At 38.6% G+C, this 14,377-nt stretch overlaps 1 protein-coding gene across 2 annotated transcripts in view; it reads left to right on the top strand.

Annotated features, from left to right (window-relative positions):
* The window catches only part of jag2b (jagged canonical Notch ligand 2b), a 57,983-nt gene that overhangs the window by 25,962 nt on the left and 17,644 nt on the right, over positions 1-14,377 (top strand). The window contains exons 4-12 of one of the 2 annotated variants that reach the window (XM_032585248.1): positions 2,149-2,406; positions 3,570-3,630; positions 7,583-7,713; positions 10,033-10,152; positions 10,333-10,446; positions 10,587-10,700; positions 13,567-13,680; positions 14,034-14,080; positions 14,156-14,329. In XM_032585248.1, the coding sequence (XP_032441139.1) occupies positions 2,149-2,406; positions 3,570-3,630; positions 7,583-7,713; positions 10,033-10,152; positions 10,333-10,446; positions 10,587-10,700; positions 13,567-13,680; positions 14,034-14,080; positions 14,156-14,329 (1,133 nt within the window). The remainder of the gene's footprint in view (positions 1-2,148; positions 2,407-3,569; positions 3,631-7,582; positions 7,714-10,032; positions 10,153-10,332; positions 10,447-10,586; positions 10,701-13,566; positions 13,681-14,033; positions 14,081-14,155; positions 14,330-14,377) is intronic. The other variant, XM_032585249.1, reaches the window with a different exon arrangement.

Here is a 14,377-nt window from a genome sequence, read left to right on the forward strand (position 1 = left end):
ACTCTTTTGCCACTGATTGAAGCAGCAAGAGAACTTGGCTATTTTTTGGCTGATCAACTAGCATCACTATTATTTCATAAACCGGCTGAGGGTGTGTCTCCTTTTGAGTATTTTTTGTATCCTAAGGCTTTCTTCTTCCTCATTGCCAGACTCGTCACCCAGAAACTGTGTGTTGTGCATACATTATCTTGTATGCAGACTCACTAAATGCTCAGTATTGACTCTACAAGTCTAACAGACATGAAGCTCAACATGTCGACCATGACTCGGCACGCCGGTCTGGTTCTACATAAGACCCGATGCGTGGTTCTGTCAGTGGATTCCTCTCCTCCACCGTCACATCCTCCCGTCTGCCTCTACACCCCCCATCCCACCGCGTCCTCAGGAAAGGCAGCTGGCTGTTTTCCTTGTGTTTATCGAACAGGAAGTGGAGCGGACTGGGCGAACTGGCCCACTGTTTAGACACTTGGTTGCAGAGACCGGATTGGGCCCAGAGCCCATTGTTCTCTATCTGGCAACTGGCGAGGGTTATTTCTGTTGTTGTTGTTGCTGCTTAATTCTGTCTGACATTGTGTAAGTCCCCAGCAGAGGAAGGTGCAGGCATGTGTGTGTGTTCCTGTTTCCAACGAGTCCAAAACCGTGGAGAAAAAGAAATCACGGTCCCCACTCCACAGCGATTGTTTGTCTGCTTTGAGCTCACCTTGATAAATCAAATTGTTTTCCTGCTGTTGGGTTTCTCAGAACGTTGTTAGCTGGCAACATAGATAAACGTCAGTATGGAGGCCTAAAACTCTCAAATCATGGCTAAATTAAATGGTTTTCTGTTGGTTACTTGATTAACTGGTAGTTTTCACATTTTCTTAGGGTTGTCATGGTAACAAATTATGATGGGCAATAAATTGTCACTGTAATTATTGTGATGAACAATGAGAGTTGTTTTTGTAACCATTTTCGAGATATACTGTATATTGACAGCACTGCAAGAAACACAAGTAGTTTTGGTCTCATTTCCAATGCGAATACTTTTGTTCGCTTGAAATAAGCGAAAACTACCTTACAAGTAACTTTTCAGCAAGATACAGGAGCTTGTTTTAAGTCAAACCTTCCTCAATATTGATTAAAAAGTTGTAGTTCCACCGGCGCCGTCACCTAGCAACGCCAGCACGCCCAGCCCGTCACCTAGCAACCCAGTTCTAGTTCCACTGGCAGATTATTTCGCTAAAAACACGGGGAGATGTCCTTGGTGAAATAATCTGCCAATGGAACGAGTATCTTTTCACCAATATTAAAGAATTATTGACTTAAAACAAGGTCAGATTTCTTAAGTTATCTGTAAGTAACTTACAGAAACTGGACCAAAAGTACTTGGTAAGATTTTTTTTGTTTTCAAAATTGATAAAACAAAATTAAAAACCATTCTTCAACTGAAACCATAAATAAGATGGATTATGAAGTCTGTAAATATAACAAAATATTAATAATCAGAAGGGAAATTATTTAGCCCATTTTAATTCATCATCTGATTGTGATTTACTCCCTCTATCTGATATCAAACTATTTTCTGAAATGAAATCGGTTTGGATCAACTTGTTTATAATTTAGTTTTCATCATAAAGCAGTTTTCACATCACTATTTTAAATAATTTCATTGCCTTCAGCAAATATTTCATTGGCTTTCAAGGCATTTTTGGAAGATGACATGCAACAATCAAGACTTGTTGTTTTTTAACTCCAAACTTGACTTGAAATGGTTCTTATTTCTTCTTTTCTTTTTGTGTGGAGTTTTTTTCTTTTGGGAAACAGAGGGGCAATAAGGTGCAGTTTGCCTTTCATTGACTACCTTGCATTTAGATCGTCACTAAAAGAGCAAGATCAAAGTTGGAAGTGGCTGAAGTTGGCCTTAAAGACGGGCTGTGGAGTTCAATCAGTAGAGTTGCTGCACCTCTAAAGCAAAGTGAGTCCATAGAGGTGGTTGAACATCTAATTAGGCGACATCGTTTGAAGATTTTCCGGGCATGTAGCCCTGGAGCAGAGCCAGCCCATCAGTTACTGAAGGAGTATCCATCCCAGCAGTCCTGGGTTCTGGATCCTTTGATCAGCTTTTGTTTCCCAAATCGGATTTAGGGTTAATGTTCATGTTCGTTTCAGACGGCGAGGAGCTGCTGATCGAGCGCGGCGTTCACACCGGCATGATCAACCCCGGCGATCCCTGGCAGACCAACCGCCATGACGGGCCTGTGGCTCGCCTCGTCTACCGCATCCGGGTGCGCTGCGACGAGAACTACTACGGGAACAAGTGCAACGAGCTGTGCAATCCTCGGGATGACTACTTCGGACACTATCGCTGCGACGCTTCAGGGACTCGGGTTTGTCTGGACGGCTGGATGGGCAAAGAGTGCAAGACAGGTTAGCCCAGAAAATACTTTCCCAACTAGATCATAGCTATGGAACCGGCTACTTGGCTAACCTTTTCTCTAGATCATTTGTGGTTCAATATGAGTTATAAAAGCATAGTTGTGTAAATCTCAAGAGTGGAGCTCGACAGCATGCTAGGGCTATTGTCGATCTAAAGAAAAAGGAGTCCATTTCCACCAAAACTTTGGGATTTATCTCAGAAATGTCCTTTTTTCTTGAAAAATTGAGTTCCAAAAGTTGAAGTTTCAAGAACAAAAACTAAAATTTTCTAGAAAATACCAGGACATTTCTTAAATTAGTCTAAAAATTTGAGTTCCAAAAGATTAACATTTTCAAGAAAAAAACGACAAATTTTAGATTAATTCAAGAAATTTCCTTTTCTAAAAGTTTTGAGTCTCAAAAAAACAGAAGTTTTTAGATTAATTTCAGAAAAGGAATAGTTTTTTTTTCTAGAAAATTTGAGCTCCAAAAGTAAAACAATTTCTGAAATGTTATAGAAAAAACAAGGAAATTCCTGAGTACCACAAGTCAAATATAAAAAAAACAGATTTTTAAAATTAGTCTAAAATTTTCTAGAAAATCTTTGGTTAATTTCAGAAATTTTCTGGAAAATAATGGGAAATTTCTGACTTTTTCTAGCAAGCGTTTGACTTCTGAAACTCAAATTAAAAAATTTCACAAGTGAAATATATTCCACTTTCAAAAATTGGCACCTTTGAAAGTGCAATTTCCAAAAATAAATTTCTGAAATCCAAAAATGACTTTTGTAGCAAATGTAACTTTTGAAACTTAAAAAAAAAAAAAAAACATGGACATTTTTGAGATTAAACTCAAAATGTCCGTTTTTTTTTTCCCAATGAGACTCGGAGTTTGACTGGATTTTTATTATTTTTTTTTTGCTGTAGTGTTCCTAACAGTGAAACCTGGGGTGTCCACTGTAAATCATTCAGCTAACCTTGAAAGGTGTGAAAAGATGGGTGGTGAAAAGGGTGGAGTTGTTTTTAAAAGCTGCGTAGAGTTTTATATGCAAGTCGTAAAGTTGTCCCTCGTTTCAGAGCGCCGTTAATAACTGTCTTTGCATTCGTTGAAATTATGCTTTTCCCACCTTCCATTTGTCAACATGAGAATTTAACTTTTTTCTTGTTTTCCTCCAGCGATCTGCAGACAAGGCTGCGACCCGGTACACGGCAACTGCTCTGCTCCAGGCAAATGCGAGTAAGAACTATTTTTTATTTTTGAGCTTCTGGTGGTAAATGTAATTATGAATAACGTATTTCTTGTGTTTTTGGTATCAGATTTTTGCCACTTTGAGACAGTTTTATGTTTAAAGGGGAATCCTGCAGCATTTTGAAACCATAAAAATCTTGCAGACGATGACAGAAAAGAGAGAAAAGTCTAGATTTGACATTCTGAACAGAAGCAGCATCAACTTGGTGAGGCTTGTTGTTTCCAGCCTCTCCTTCCCTTGTGGGCATCTCCCAGATCTCTTCTGAAGGCGAGGCCGAAGCCGCTCCTGCCTTCTTGTATTTTTAGCAGCTCGAGATCCTCCTCAGAATACCAAGAGCCTCATCAGCTCTCTGCACCTTGGACCAAAGAAAGACGCTGCTGTGCGTGTGTGAATTGCTGCGCTGTAAACCGTGCCGGGAATCGTCAGACCCCGGCTTCCCCCCTGTCCGCATTGCAGTCCTCCTTGAAGGGCAAGGGGCAGCGGAGGAAATGAATGCCCGCTGTGTTATTTTCATTCCCCCAATGTGGAAATGACAGTTAAATAAAGTGACGCGCACCGTCCCTGCTGGTGCCTTGTTTCCAGGATGCCTTCACATCCCGTTGTCATCTGTGGAAACCCTTCTGTCCTCTCCCCACCTGCCGGATGCGACGACGCTCTCCACGTCTTTAAAATAAAAAAACACCTTCTATGGAAAGATGGGATGAGACGATTAGGGCAAATTTAAAAAAGATATTTAAAAAAGACTTTGATCTCAGATTCTGACTTTAAATTTTGACTTCATCAGAGTTCTGATTCTTTCTCAAAACGTTAACATTTTTTCTTTTCTTCAGATATTTCACTTGTTTCCTCAGAATTTTGATGTTTTTTGGGGGTTTTTTAAACCAAATTTTAACAGGGATTTTTTCTTAAAATTTTTAATTTTTAATTTTTTAATCAGCATTCTGACTTTGAATTCAGACTTTAAATTTTGGATTTTTTCCCAGAATTTTGACTTTATTTTTTCTCTTCCAAGTCTTGTTTCGATTAATGACAGTTTTGCTCTGAAGTCTGACGTTAATCTTCAGATCAATATGCTTCTTTATTATTTTTTTTATTCCCGTGGCCCTAATCCTCTTCCGTATGACCCAGTGTTGGAAGCTGCTTCTCGTTTTTACGCGTCCTCCTCATTCCCGTTGGTGAACTGCGACTGATTCATGTAAACCGTCAACAGGAAGAGCGACTTGAATAGGGGAGCGGCAGTAAAAAGGTCGTCCTGCAGGAGCACGAATTTAATGATTCCCCAGGGCACGAAAAGCTGGCATTAAATCATTTACCACCTCTTTTTTTGTTCCGTGTTCGCCCGTGTACGTCACACCTAAAAGCTGCTGAACAAAAGCTGGTGTGTGTCGGTTTTGACATCGCTCCATTCAGACTTCAGAGTGCGCCACTTTGGGCCTGTTCCGACACATTTAAGAGGCTTGTCCTAAGAATCACCTTGAATCTGCAGAACTTTTTCCTTTTTCAGAAAGATTCAGACTTTGTGAGTTGGAATCTATTTTATTTTGAAACCCTGAACTAGCCCTACCTACTGGCGACCATTTTATCGTATAATTCATCTTTTATAATGATGATTTTCTTATAAGAATTTTGTATTTACATATCAGCAATATACATAAATGTCACCTTACCAGATTATAACATAAGGTAATTTGTATCTGCAGTCATTAGACAAGTTACAAAATGCAATAATAAAATAAAACGGAAAATATAAACTGCTTTCTAATCACCGTGGTAACAGTCATACAGTTAATGTTTGCATTTCTGAGCAGTTTAGCAATATTTTCAAGTTGGATTTGAAAACTCACATCATTTTTGATTTATTATCACAATGAATTCCAATTAATACTTAAAAATCCCCATAAATAACAGTATTGTTTTTTATTTTACTATTTTTGTTCAATGGTAATGTCAGTAAAGTTGAAAACATGATTAAATTCAGTTACTGTGTGCAGCCTAGTGGTACAAATCAAACCCCTTTGTGATTGGTGTCTAGAATAGCTGTGGCACAATCACAGCCATACAGTTATCTAAAAGGTAGTAATAATGTCACTTTTATCCTCATCAAAATAATGTCACAAAATATCGTGATGACCTTTAAGTCTACAGTATATAACCCACCCCTGCATCTTGCATGTTTCTGGACAAGACGCTTTCTTGTCCAGAAACATGCAACAAAAAAACAAAATCTTACCAAGTGGCTTTTAGTTTCTAGTGCAAATATCTTTGAAATAAGACGTACATCTTCCAGAAAAGTTACTTTGTAAGTTAGTTTTGTCTTATTTGAAGCCTTATTTCACTTGGTAAGATTTTGTTTTGCAGTGCTGGAGAGTGGCTGGTTTCCAAAGTCTTGGTCTCTCAGAAAGGCAGCGGTGCCGTCTGCAGGGGGCTCAAAATAGCCGTCAATTGACAAGACAGCTGTCCCGACGACACCGCGGCTTTGGAATAGCAGCGTACGACTCTGTGGCTGCGCTGCACGGACTCTGTGTATATACACAGTTGTCTCCAGCCACTCAGTGCCTGAGCGAGTTTACCACCCTCGTAGCCGCCACTCTCCTTCAAAACCAGACTCCTGCTTGTGCGCGGGAGCCCATGGAAGTATACTTAACCTCTCCTGCCCTGGAATGTCAACATACACTGGGATTGTTTGGCAGCAGGCCATGGGACCAGGATGAGTCCATGTTCAGATCAATTATATTAGGGCTTTGTTCTAGGATGCGTTTTTTATAAATGAGTTGGCTTTTTTTTTTTTTTGCCACATTCAACATGCAGTTTGAGGATTTGTTCAACGATTAATCGGATTGACGTCTTTAAATGCCACCAAACTTCTATAAAAACCATAAATCAATTCAGAGATTTTTCTTTTTCTCTCATTTGATGATTTGAACCATAATTTCACATTATGGCTGAAACGATTAATCGGATTAATTGTGATTAATTGATTATAGTAGTGATCGTTAACTAGAGTATGCAAACCCAAGAAAAGGCCATGTGCTTAAAAAAAACTATTTAAAGCAATAATTAAGCCAAAACTATTAAAAAATGTATTAAAAATGGGCATTTTAAGATGAAAACATCTTTGTCTGTAAATATGCTTTACCCAAAACTCAAGCGAAATAGTTTTATATAAAGGAACGCTATGTTGCTACATTTTAGACAACAAAATGTTTTCAGATTCAAAAATTTTTAACTTTTTTGTAAATTTAAATTCTATGAATATAAAATTCATAGAATGTGTCCATTTTTTTTTTTTTTTTTAAATCTGATTAATCGTCACAATTATTGATTGCTTAAAACGATGGCACGGGTGAAATTCAGTGGTGTTTGCAGGCTTTGGTAGAGAAAATGTTTCTTCCTTTCAAAATAAAAGCATGTCAATCATGACAGCACTTCTCTGGTTATTATATTTATCAAACATAAAATGTTTTTTAACATGATATAATAAAAGTCCAAATCTCATTCTTCTGGCATTTAACAAAAATGGCTTATTTTGGTGATTCAAACTGACCAAAAACATGAAAATAAATGTAGCAATGGGAGTAAAAAGTTTTTGGTTTTTTTCAGTGTATGTAAATATTCAAATTCAGCTGTAATGTTAACCACTATCTCACTGTCTTGTGAGAATTGTGACGTTAAGGTTAAAAGCAAATATTGTAGAAATTCAAAGTAAGATTTAAGGCAAACTCAAGTTCTTGTAAGGTAGAAAAAAAAGTTAGTTGGATTTTTTAAAAATCCTATTTTGTAGTAATATAAGGTCTAGTTATGTTTAGACATGCATTTGGATGAGATGATTCAGTCAAATCTTTATTAACGGCGTCTGATCAGGTGGGGAACTAAAATGTATCTGCTTTACAAAATGTTTCAGGAAAAGAAGCCGTATTTTTTATCTTTCTTTTTTAACAGGTGTAAGTACGGCTGGAAGGGCCAGTTCTGCGATGAATGTGAAGTTTTTCCCGGATGCGTTCACGGCACCTGCAACCAGCCCTGGCAGTGCAACTGTGAGAGGAACTGGGGCGGCCTCTGGTGTGAAAAAGGTATGCACTCTTTGTTTTTTGGTTGTTTTAAAAAAAATAAAATAAAATATTGAATATTTGTTACCCTGGTGAACAGAAGTTTTCTCAAACTTGAACATTCAGGTTTTTGATAGTTGATTTCTGACTTTTGGAGCACAGAAATGTCATTTTTTGTAGAAATGTTCTGAGATTAATCTCAAAATTTCAGTTTTTTGGCAGAATTTACCCTTTTATTTTATTTCCAATGGCCCAAAAAAGGATGAGGTGTTTTTTTTTCTTTTTCTGGCTGTATCAAAATTGCTGTAGTTAGCAAAACTGCAACGGAAACACTTTTTTCGTATGCGATCAACAACGGGATGTTACTACTGGCGGAAACGGCAAAGAAGACAGGAAGTGGTTGGATTTTGATGGAGCTGCATGTTTTTAATGACTTATTGCATGAAAAAACGTATTTCCATGTGATTTATAATGGCCTTTTTCATTTAAAGGAAACATTGAATTTACAAAATTGTATATTTTTTACGTTGGCGGAATATTGTCTAAGTTTTGTTCACATTTTTAGCTACTGTAGTGCTTTTATAAATCTGCAGAAATGGAGCTATTGATGACTTTAGTATGGTAGTTTATGAAGATGCATACTAAAGGTATTTACTAGTTTGTAGAGGAATTGATAGAAAAATTTGACCCTAATAGCTGTAATTTATCACCAGATTAAGCTGTTTAAAATGAAGTCTGCCTCGTCTTTAGTGGCGTCTCCGTCTATCTGGAAACCAGAAGCTGGATAGTTTTACTGTCTGAGATCTGAGCAGCGGCAGGATCACCCGATCCGCCCTCATGCCTCCGTCACAGACGGCTCTTCGGGGGATGAGGACAGATCCTGAGATCCCCAGTGGAGGCGGATTCCTGCTCATTTATTTACCAGGTTTTTAGGGGGAACCTGGCTTCAGCCTGAGGCTTGTGTGAAATGCTTTAGTTGATTTATTTTATTTAAAAGAACAGGAAATGAGCACAACCATTTATTTTAATTTAATATGTGCAAATAAGAGGTTGGTTTGTGCTGCTAATTCTCCACCACCTGTCTGCAGCCTGCAAATACAGAAAAATGAGTCATAAAGCGGAGCAGCAGGGGGCTGAGAAAACACCTCCTGCCAACGCAGGCAGCTGGTCCTCGATTCAGAGCGAAGCCTGCAACGAGATTTCAGGGAAATCCCAGAAAAAGTGACACATGGAGGTGGCTGCACAGAACTCTGCAAAGAACAAAACACACACTGCAGACTTGAAGCTTCACTTAAACGTTGATAAGATGGTGGGATGGAATTCATTTGGTTGCATTGTAACAGGCTTCTATCTGTTCAATTGGTTAAGTTAAAGTTTAAAGTCGTCTCCATGAGCTCAGTTCAGCTGATCAAATGGATATTTTTTCTCTCAAGAGAACTTAAAGGGGACTTATTATGCAAAGTTCTAATTTTGCACATTTTTATACTCCTATATGGGTCTCAACTGCTTCTAAAACCAGACCTAGCACTTAAGCTATTCCCAAAAAAATTATATTTTGTTTTTTGGTGTCTGGAAAATGAGCTGTTTCAAAAACCTTCTGCTTTAGTCACATTCGCCGTTACCTGGCAACTGCAACGAAGCCCAGCCCAGTTGAGCTCTAGCATGCTTAGTCGGTTGTATGTACCATACAATGGCTGCTGGAAAAGACAAATGTTTTGTTGTTGGCTTGCTAGTCAGAAACCACTTCCTGTATTCTTTTAGTTGTGCAGGAGGCTCCACTTCTGCTTTTCAAAGATGCACTGTTGCATAGTTTCTCATCTGTATGCGGCCATTTTTACGTGCGAGTGTAAACGTTGAGTCGGCCTTGAAACAACTCATTCTGAAAATGTAATGAACATGTTTTGTGGACTTATCCTAACCTGTTGAAGGAATCACAATAAGTCACCTTTAAGATGAAAAGCTGCTGTGTTGATAAAATGAAGACTCGTGCTTTTTCCTCTAAGGTTTCAACTTACTGGTGCAGTCTGTGTCCAACCAGATTTAATCTAAAGAGATATAATAGAAAAATTAATAAGACAGCGTTCAAAATATTTAAAAATGTTTTTTTTCTGTACCAACTATGTATTGGAAGTCTTGCTCTCACTTCTACTCAGCCTGAAGCGGCATTCAAATGGCTAACATGTTGTCTTTTTTCCTCAGAAAAGGCTTTCTCGCTGAAAATGTTAGAATTTTTAACCTTCCAGGCATCTGCCGGTTGGACAGAAAATCTATTTCATCCGATTTATTGGAGCATTTCTCCTTACAGGGCTTTTTTTCCCAAGTCTTCTTTCTGTTTTCTAACAGATTTGAATTACTGCGGCCGTCACCAGCCGTGCATCAACGGAGGAACCTGCATGAACACCGAACCAAACCTGTACTACTGCGCCTGTCCGCAGGGCTACTCTGGAAAAAACTGTGAGATAGGCAAGTCGCTTTTTAAACAACTTTTAGTTTCAGTTTTGAAATTGTGCTTGATTTTATATATAAAAATATTAATTTCAAAAGCTAACAACATAATAAAAAGGCCATTACTTGATTCTTGCGGCGTCACTATGAATTTTAGCTCTGGAATTGACTTTTTCTGTAATATTTTGCTGCGATCAGCCGAGCATTCTTGCGTTTCCAACCCTTGCTCCAACGGTGGGACGTGTCGTGACGTCGCTGCAGGATACGAATGTCTGTGTCTGCCAGGCTGGAAGGGGCCGACCTGTGGCAAACGTCAGTCGTTTCACTTTTTGTTTGTTTTTTTGTTTTGCTTTTTCTTTCTACGCTGCTCTGCAACTTCATCACTCCATTTTTCTGAGTCCAGTCTCATTTAACAGTCACTAATTGGCAGAGTTTTTTGTTTTTTTTTTTAGATTTGGATGAATGCTCGTCCAGTCCATGTTTTCACGGTGGGACCTGTATCGACCTGGAGGATGGATTCGAGTGTGTGTGCCCCCCACAGTGGGAAGGGAAGACATGTCTCATAGGTAAGTTGACCTTTCATAATAATTTTCACATTTTTAAAGCAATTCTGCTTTTAGTTCTTTACGCTAAAAGCAGAAGAACCAAAGAACTTAATTCTGCCTTCAAAACCAGTTGCTGTGTTTTCGTCTGGAGTTTTAACACCTTGCAAATTTTGCCATTTAATTATCTAAATCTTATGGTTTTTATTTATTTTTCTAGACAGCCTGATCATGGTGTAAAAATTAGCAGTGTTTGTGTTGCGTAGCGCTGTCATCCGTTAGCGTTGCATCATCTGTCATGTTTTATGGGTTGAAATGTACAAACTTTGTTTCTCACAAATTCACTTCTTATGTCAAGATAGGAGAGAAGATAAAATGAGGAAATGAAGCAACTAGTGTGATTTAAACACTGCTTACTGTCACCGTGTGCTTTCTCAGTAGGACAGATTTCTGTCAACAACTCGATTACAACAAACAAAGAATGGTGCAAAACTTCCACCTATCATATATTTTTGGGTTTTAGTCATTGAAATCCAACACTTTTGGGGTTTATTTTGTAAGATTTTATGTTTTTGCAGGGAAGAACAAAAATTTTTGTTTAGTTTCTGGTCCAAATATCTTGGTTCACTTGAAATAAGAGAAAACTAACTTTCAAGTAACTTTTCAGAAAGATATAGGAGCTTGTTTTAAGTCAATAATTCCTTAATGTTGATGCAGTTTTAGTTCCAATGGCAGATTATTTCACTTGTGATACGTGAATATGTCCAAGTCCAATTATCTGCCATTGGAACTAGGACTGGGTTGCTAGACGACAACCTGGGCTTGTTTGGCGTTGCTAGGTAACGGCACCAATGGAACTAGAACTTTTTCATCAATTGTAAGGAATTTACTTGAAACAAGCTCCTTTATCTTGAAGAAAAGTTGCTTGTAAATTAGTTTTTCAAGTGTACCAAAGTATTTGTACCAGAAACTAGACCAAAAATTATTGGTATGAATTTGTTTTTACAGTATTTAAAGCCTCCTAATACTGAGTTACAAACGGTACTTATAAAACAAAGATTGTAACATTCCAAAATGTAATCCCTAGGACACATTTAGTATCTTAAATGGGGATTTTGAAGACTTTCTAAACTGTGGTTTTTCTCTCTGGTTACGGCTTTCGTTCCGCCGTTGCTCCCCGTCCGAAAAGCGGACGTGACCGGCGCCAAGCCAGGAAATGTATGACGACCAGTAAACAAGGTTGTTGTGCTTGTATGTGCGTCTGGAGGTGCAGGCAGGAAAGGGATCCAAAGTATTGGGTCTCATCTTACAAGCTCTGGTCTCGGCTTACAGCCAGGTATAGGTCTCCTGTCTCACCTGGAGCCTGTTGTGAGTGCAGTGTTGGGTTTCAGAGAGGACAGCCGTGTGGTAGGTGTGTGTTGCAGGACATTGGTGCTGCTGATGGCCTCCCCCAGAGTCTCCATCTCTTTGTGTTTGTGCAACTATTTTTTTTCCACTCGTTTATGTTGCAGTAAAGGCATGATGAAGCGTTCTGCTTGCAAAATGTTTACACCAAAAAGCTCACCAAGTTGAGCTCAAATGTATTTTAAGTTGAGGTTTCTTTTTTTTTTTTAAAAACAAAATTGATGTTTTATGTAGGAATTTTAATTATTCCCAACAATAAATGTTAACAATAAACATCACCAAATCTGAAAGCTGAAACAAAAAAAGTTAGTAGATGGCACAAGATTTTATGGAGTTTAAAAAAAGATGCCCAATCAACTGTTTGTCTGATGACATCAGCAAACTATTAGGGAAATTTCCAAGTAAAATAAATAATACAAAGGTCTCCAAGAAACAGATTTTTTTTTACAGCAGGTTTTGCATCTAAAATCCACAAAAACATTCTGCCATCATTCCAGCAACATAAGTTTCTAAAAGGGATTCTTCAGATTGTATAATTGCGTACCATAAAAAATGTCTTATAGTTCAGTTAAAGGACTACAATTCATTTTCCTTCTCTTTTAGTAACAAAGATAGTAAATCCTCAAGGACAGACATACACTATGGAGTATTTTTCCACATATTCTGGAAGTTTTTATGCTTCCAGTTGGTCACTGCTACTTCTACAAACAGCCAAGAACTTATTTTGGCGATACGTTTGTTTTTTGGTGTCTGGAAAATGAGCCATTTGAAAAACTTCACAAATCAGCTTCTTCACAAATCAGCAGGCTCTGCCCGTCACCTAGCAACCTGAGTGAGGCCCAGTGTGTTGCCTAGCAACCCACACTGAACTCCAACACATTTGGACAACTGGTTTTAACAATAACTTTAAAAAAAGGAATGAATATGTTTTATGTAGTCCATATCCTATCTTAACCTGTTCAAGGTCATCTTTAAATAATCGGAGCTAAAATTTTCAGATTTGAGGAACCAGAGGTGGAACATCTGTAACACCAGTTTGGGGAAAATGGAGTTATCTTTGACTGTGAGCCAACTGTGCAGTACCGTAACTCTGAGATACTTTGCGCAATCTGAAATATTCCAACGGTTGCATTAAGTGTTTACTGGATAATTTCCAGCCGGCAATAAAACATGAGACAATCTCATTAGCAGTGTTGAGGTATCGACGGGCCAAGCTCAATAATTCAGAGGGAAGTTGTTCTCTTTCAGTAAATTTGCAGAAAATTCCCATCTACCCTGCTGCATCAAGTGTGAAAATACTTTTTAATTGACTAAGCTTTTATTTATTACACAGGCCATGCATATTAGTCTCAGTTGATGGTCCAATCAAACCACTACATTCTGGTTCTTCCATTTTTTTCTCTTTAATCTTGAACTCTTGTATCCACTTCTTTTTTTCTAAATTTCCTTCAATTGATGGACTCTGTCTGCCTTGCTGCCTTCACAGATGCAAATGAATGTGCAGGACAGCCCTGTGTGAACGCTAACTCTTGCAAAAATCTAATTGGTGGATATCACTGCAACTGTTTCCGGGGATGGTCGGGCCAAAACTGTGACATCAGTCAGTATTTCTTTACCTCAACTCGGCGTCACTCATCTGGTGACTTTGCTTTTTTTCCAATTAACGACACCTGCTGAACTTCGGCTCCTTCTTTTTTCCGACGTGGGTGTAGCTTAGCTTCACTTTCACACATGTGGTAACCTGTTTGAGTCTTCATTTGGCAAACTGAATCTGCATGCTGCCTTACTATCCCAGATCTACACTGAAGACACTGGCTTGACTTCAGATGTTCCTATTTCCAGCTTTCAGCTAAATCTGCACACTCTGCACTACAGATTTAACCTCTAATTAATTAATGAACAAATAATTTAATGCTTTCAATTTGAAAACTTTGTCATCTTCGATCTCTGCAGACGTCAGTGGCTGCCAAGGTCGATGCCAGAATGGAGGAACCTGTAAGGTAAGACTGTTAGTTTTTTTTAATTTGCAGAGATTTGTTTGAGACTTTGGCTTATTTTTATTTTTTTGCTTTTAGAAGGGACAGAGGGGCTATCGCTGCCAATGTCCTCCTGATTTTGTCGGCAATCACTGTGAAATCCAGAGGAATAAATGTGAAAGCGGACCGTGCCAGAACGGTGGCAGGTGCCACGTGGTTTTGGACGGCTTCGTGTGTGAATGTCCTCTGGAGTTCGGTGGCCAACGGTGTGAGGTGAGACCGACCAGCAAACTTTGATTTCTCCAGGTTCTGCTTCCAAGT

This window comes from Xiphophorus hellerii, chromosome 15 (genome assembly GCF_003331165.1).
Source record: "Xiphophorus hellerii strain 12219 chromosome 15, Xiphophorus_hellerii-4.1, whole genome shotgun sequence".
NCBI lineage: Eukaryota > Metazoa > Chordata > Actinopteri > Cyprinodontiformes > Poeciliidae > Xiphophorus > Xiphophorus hellerii.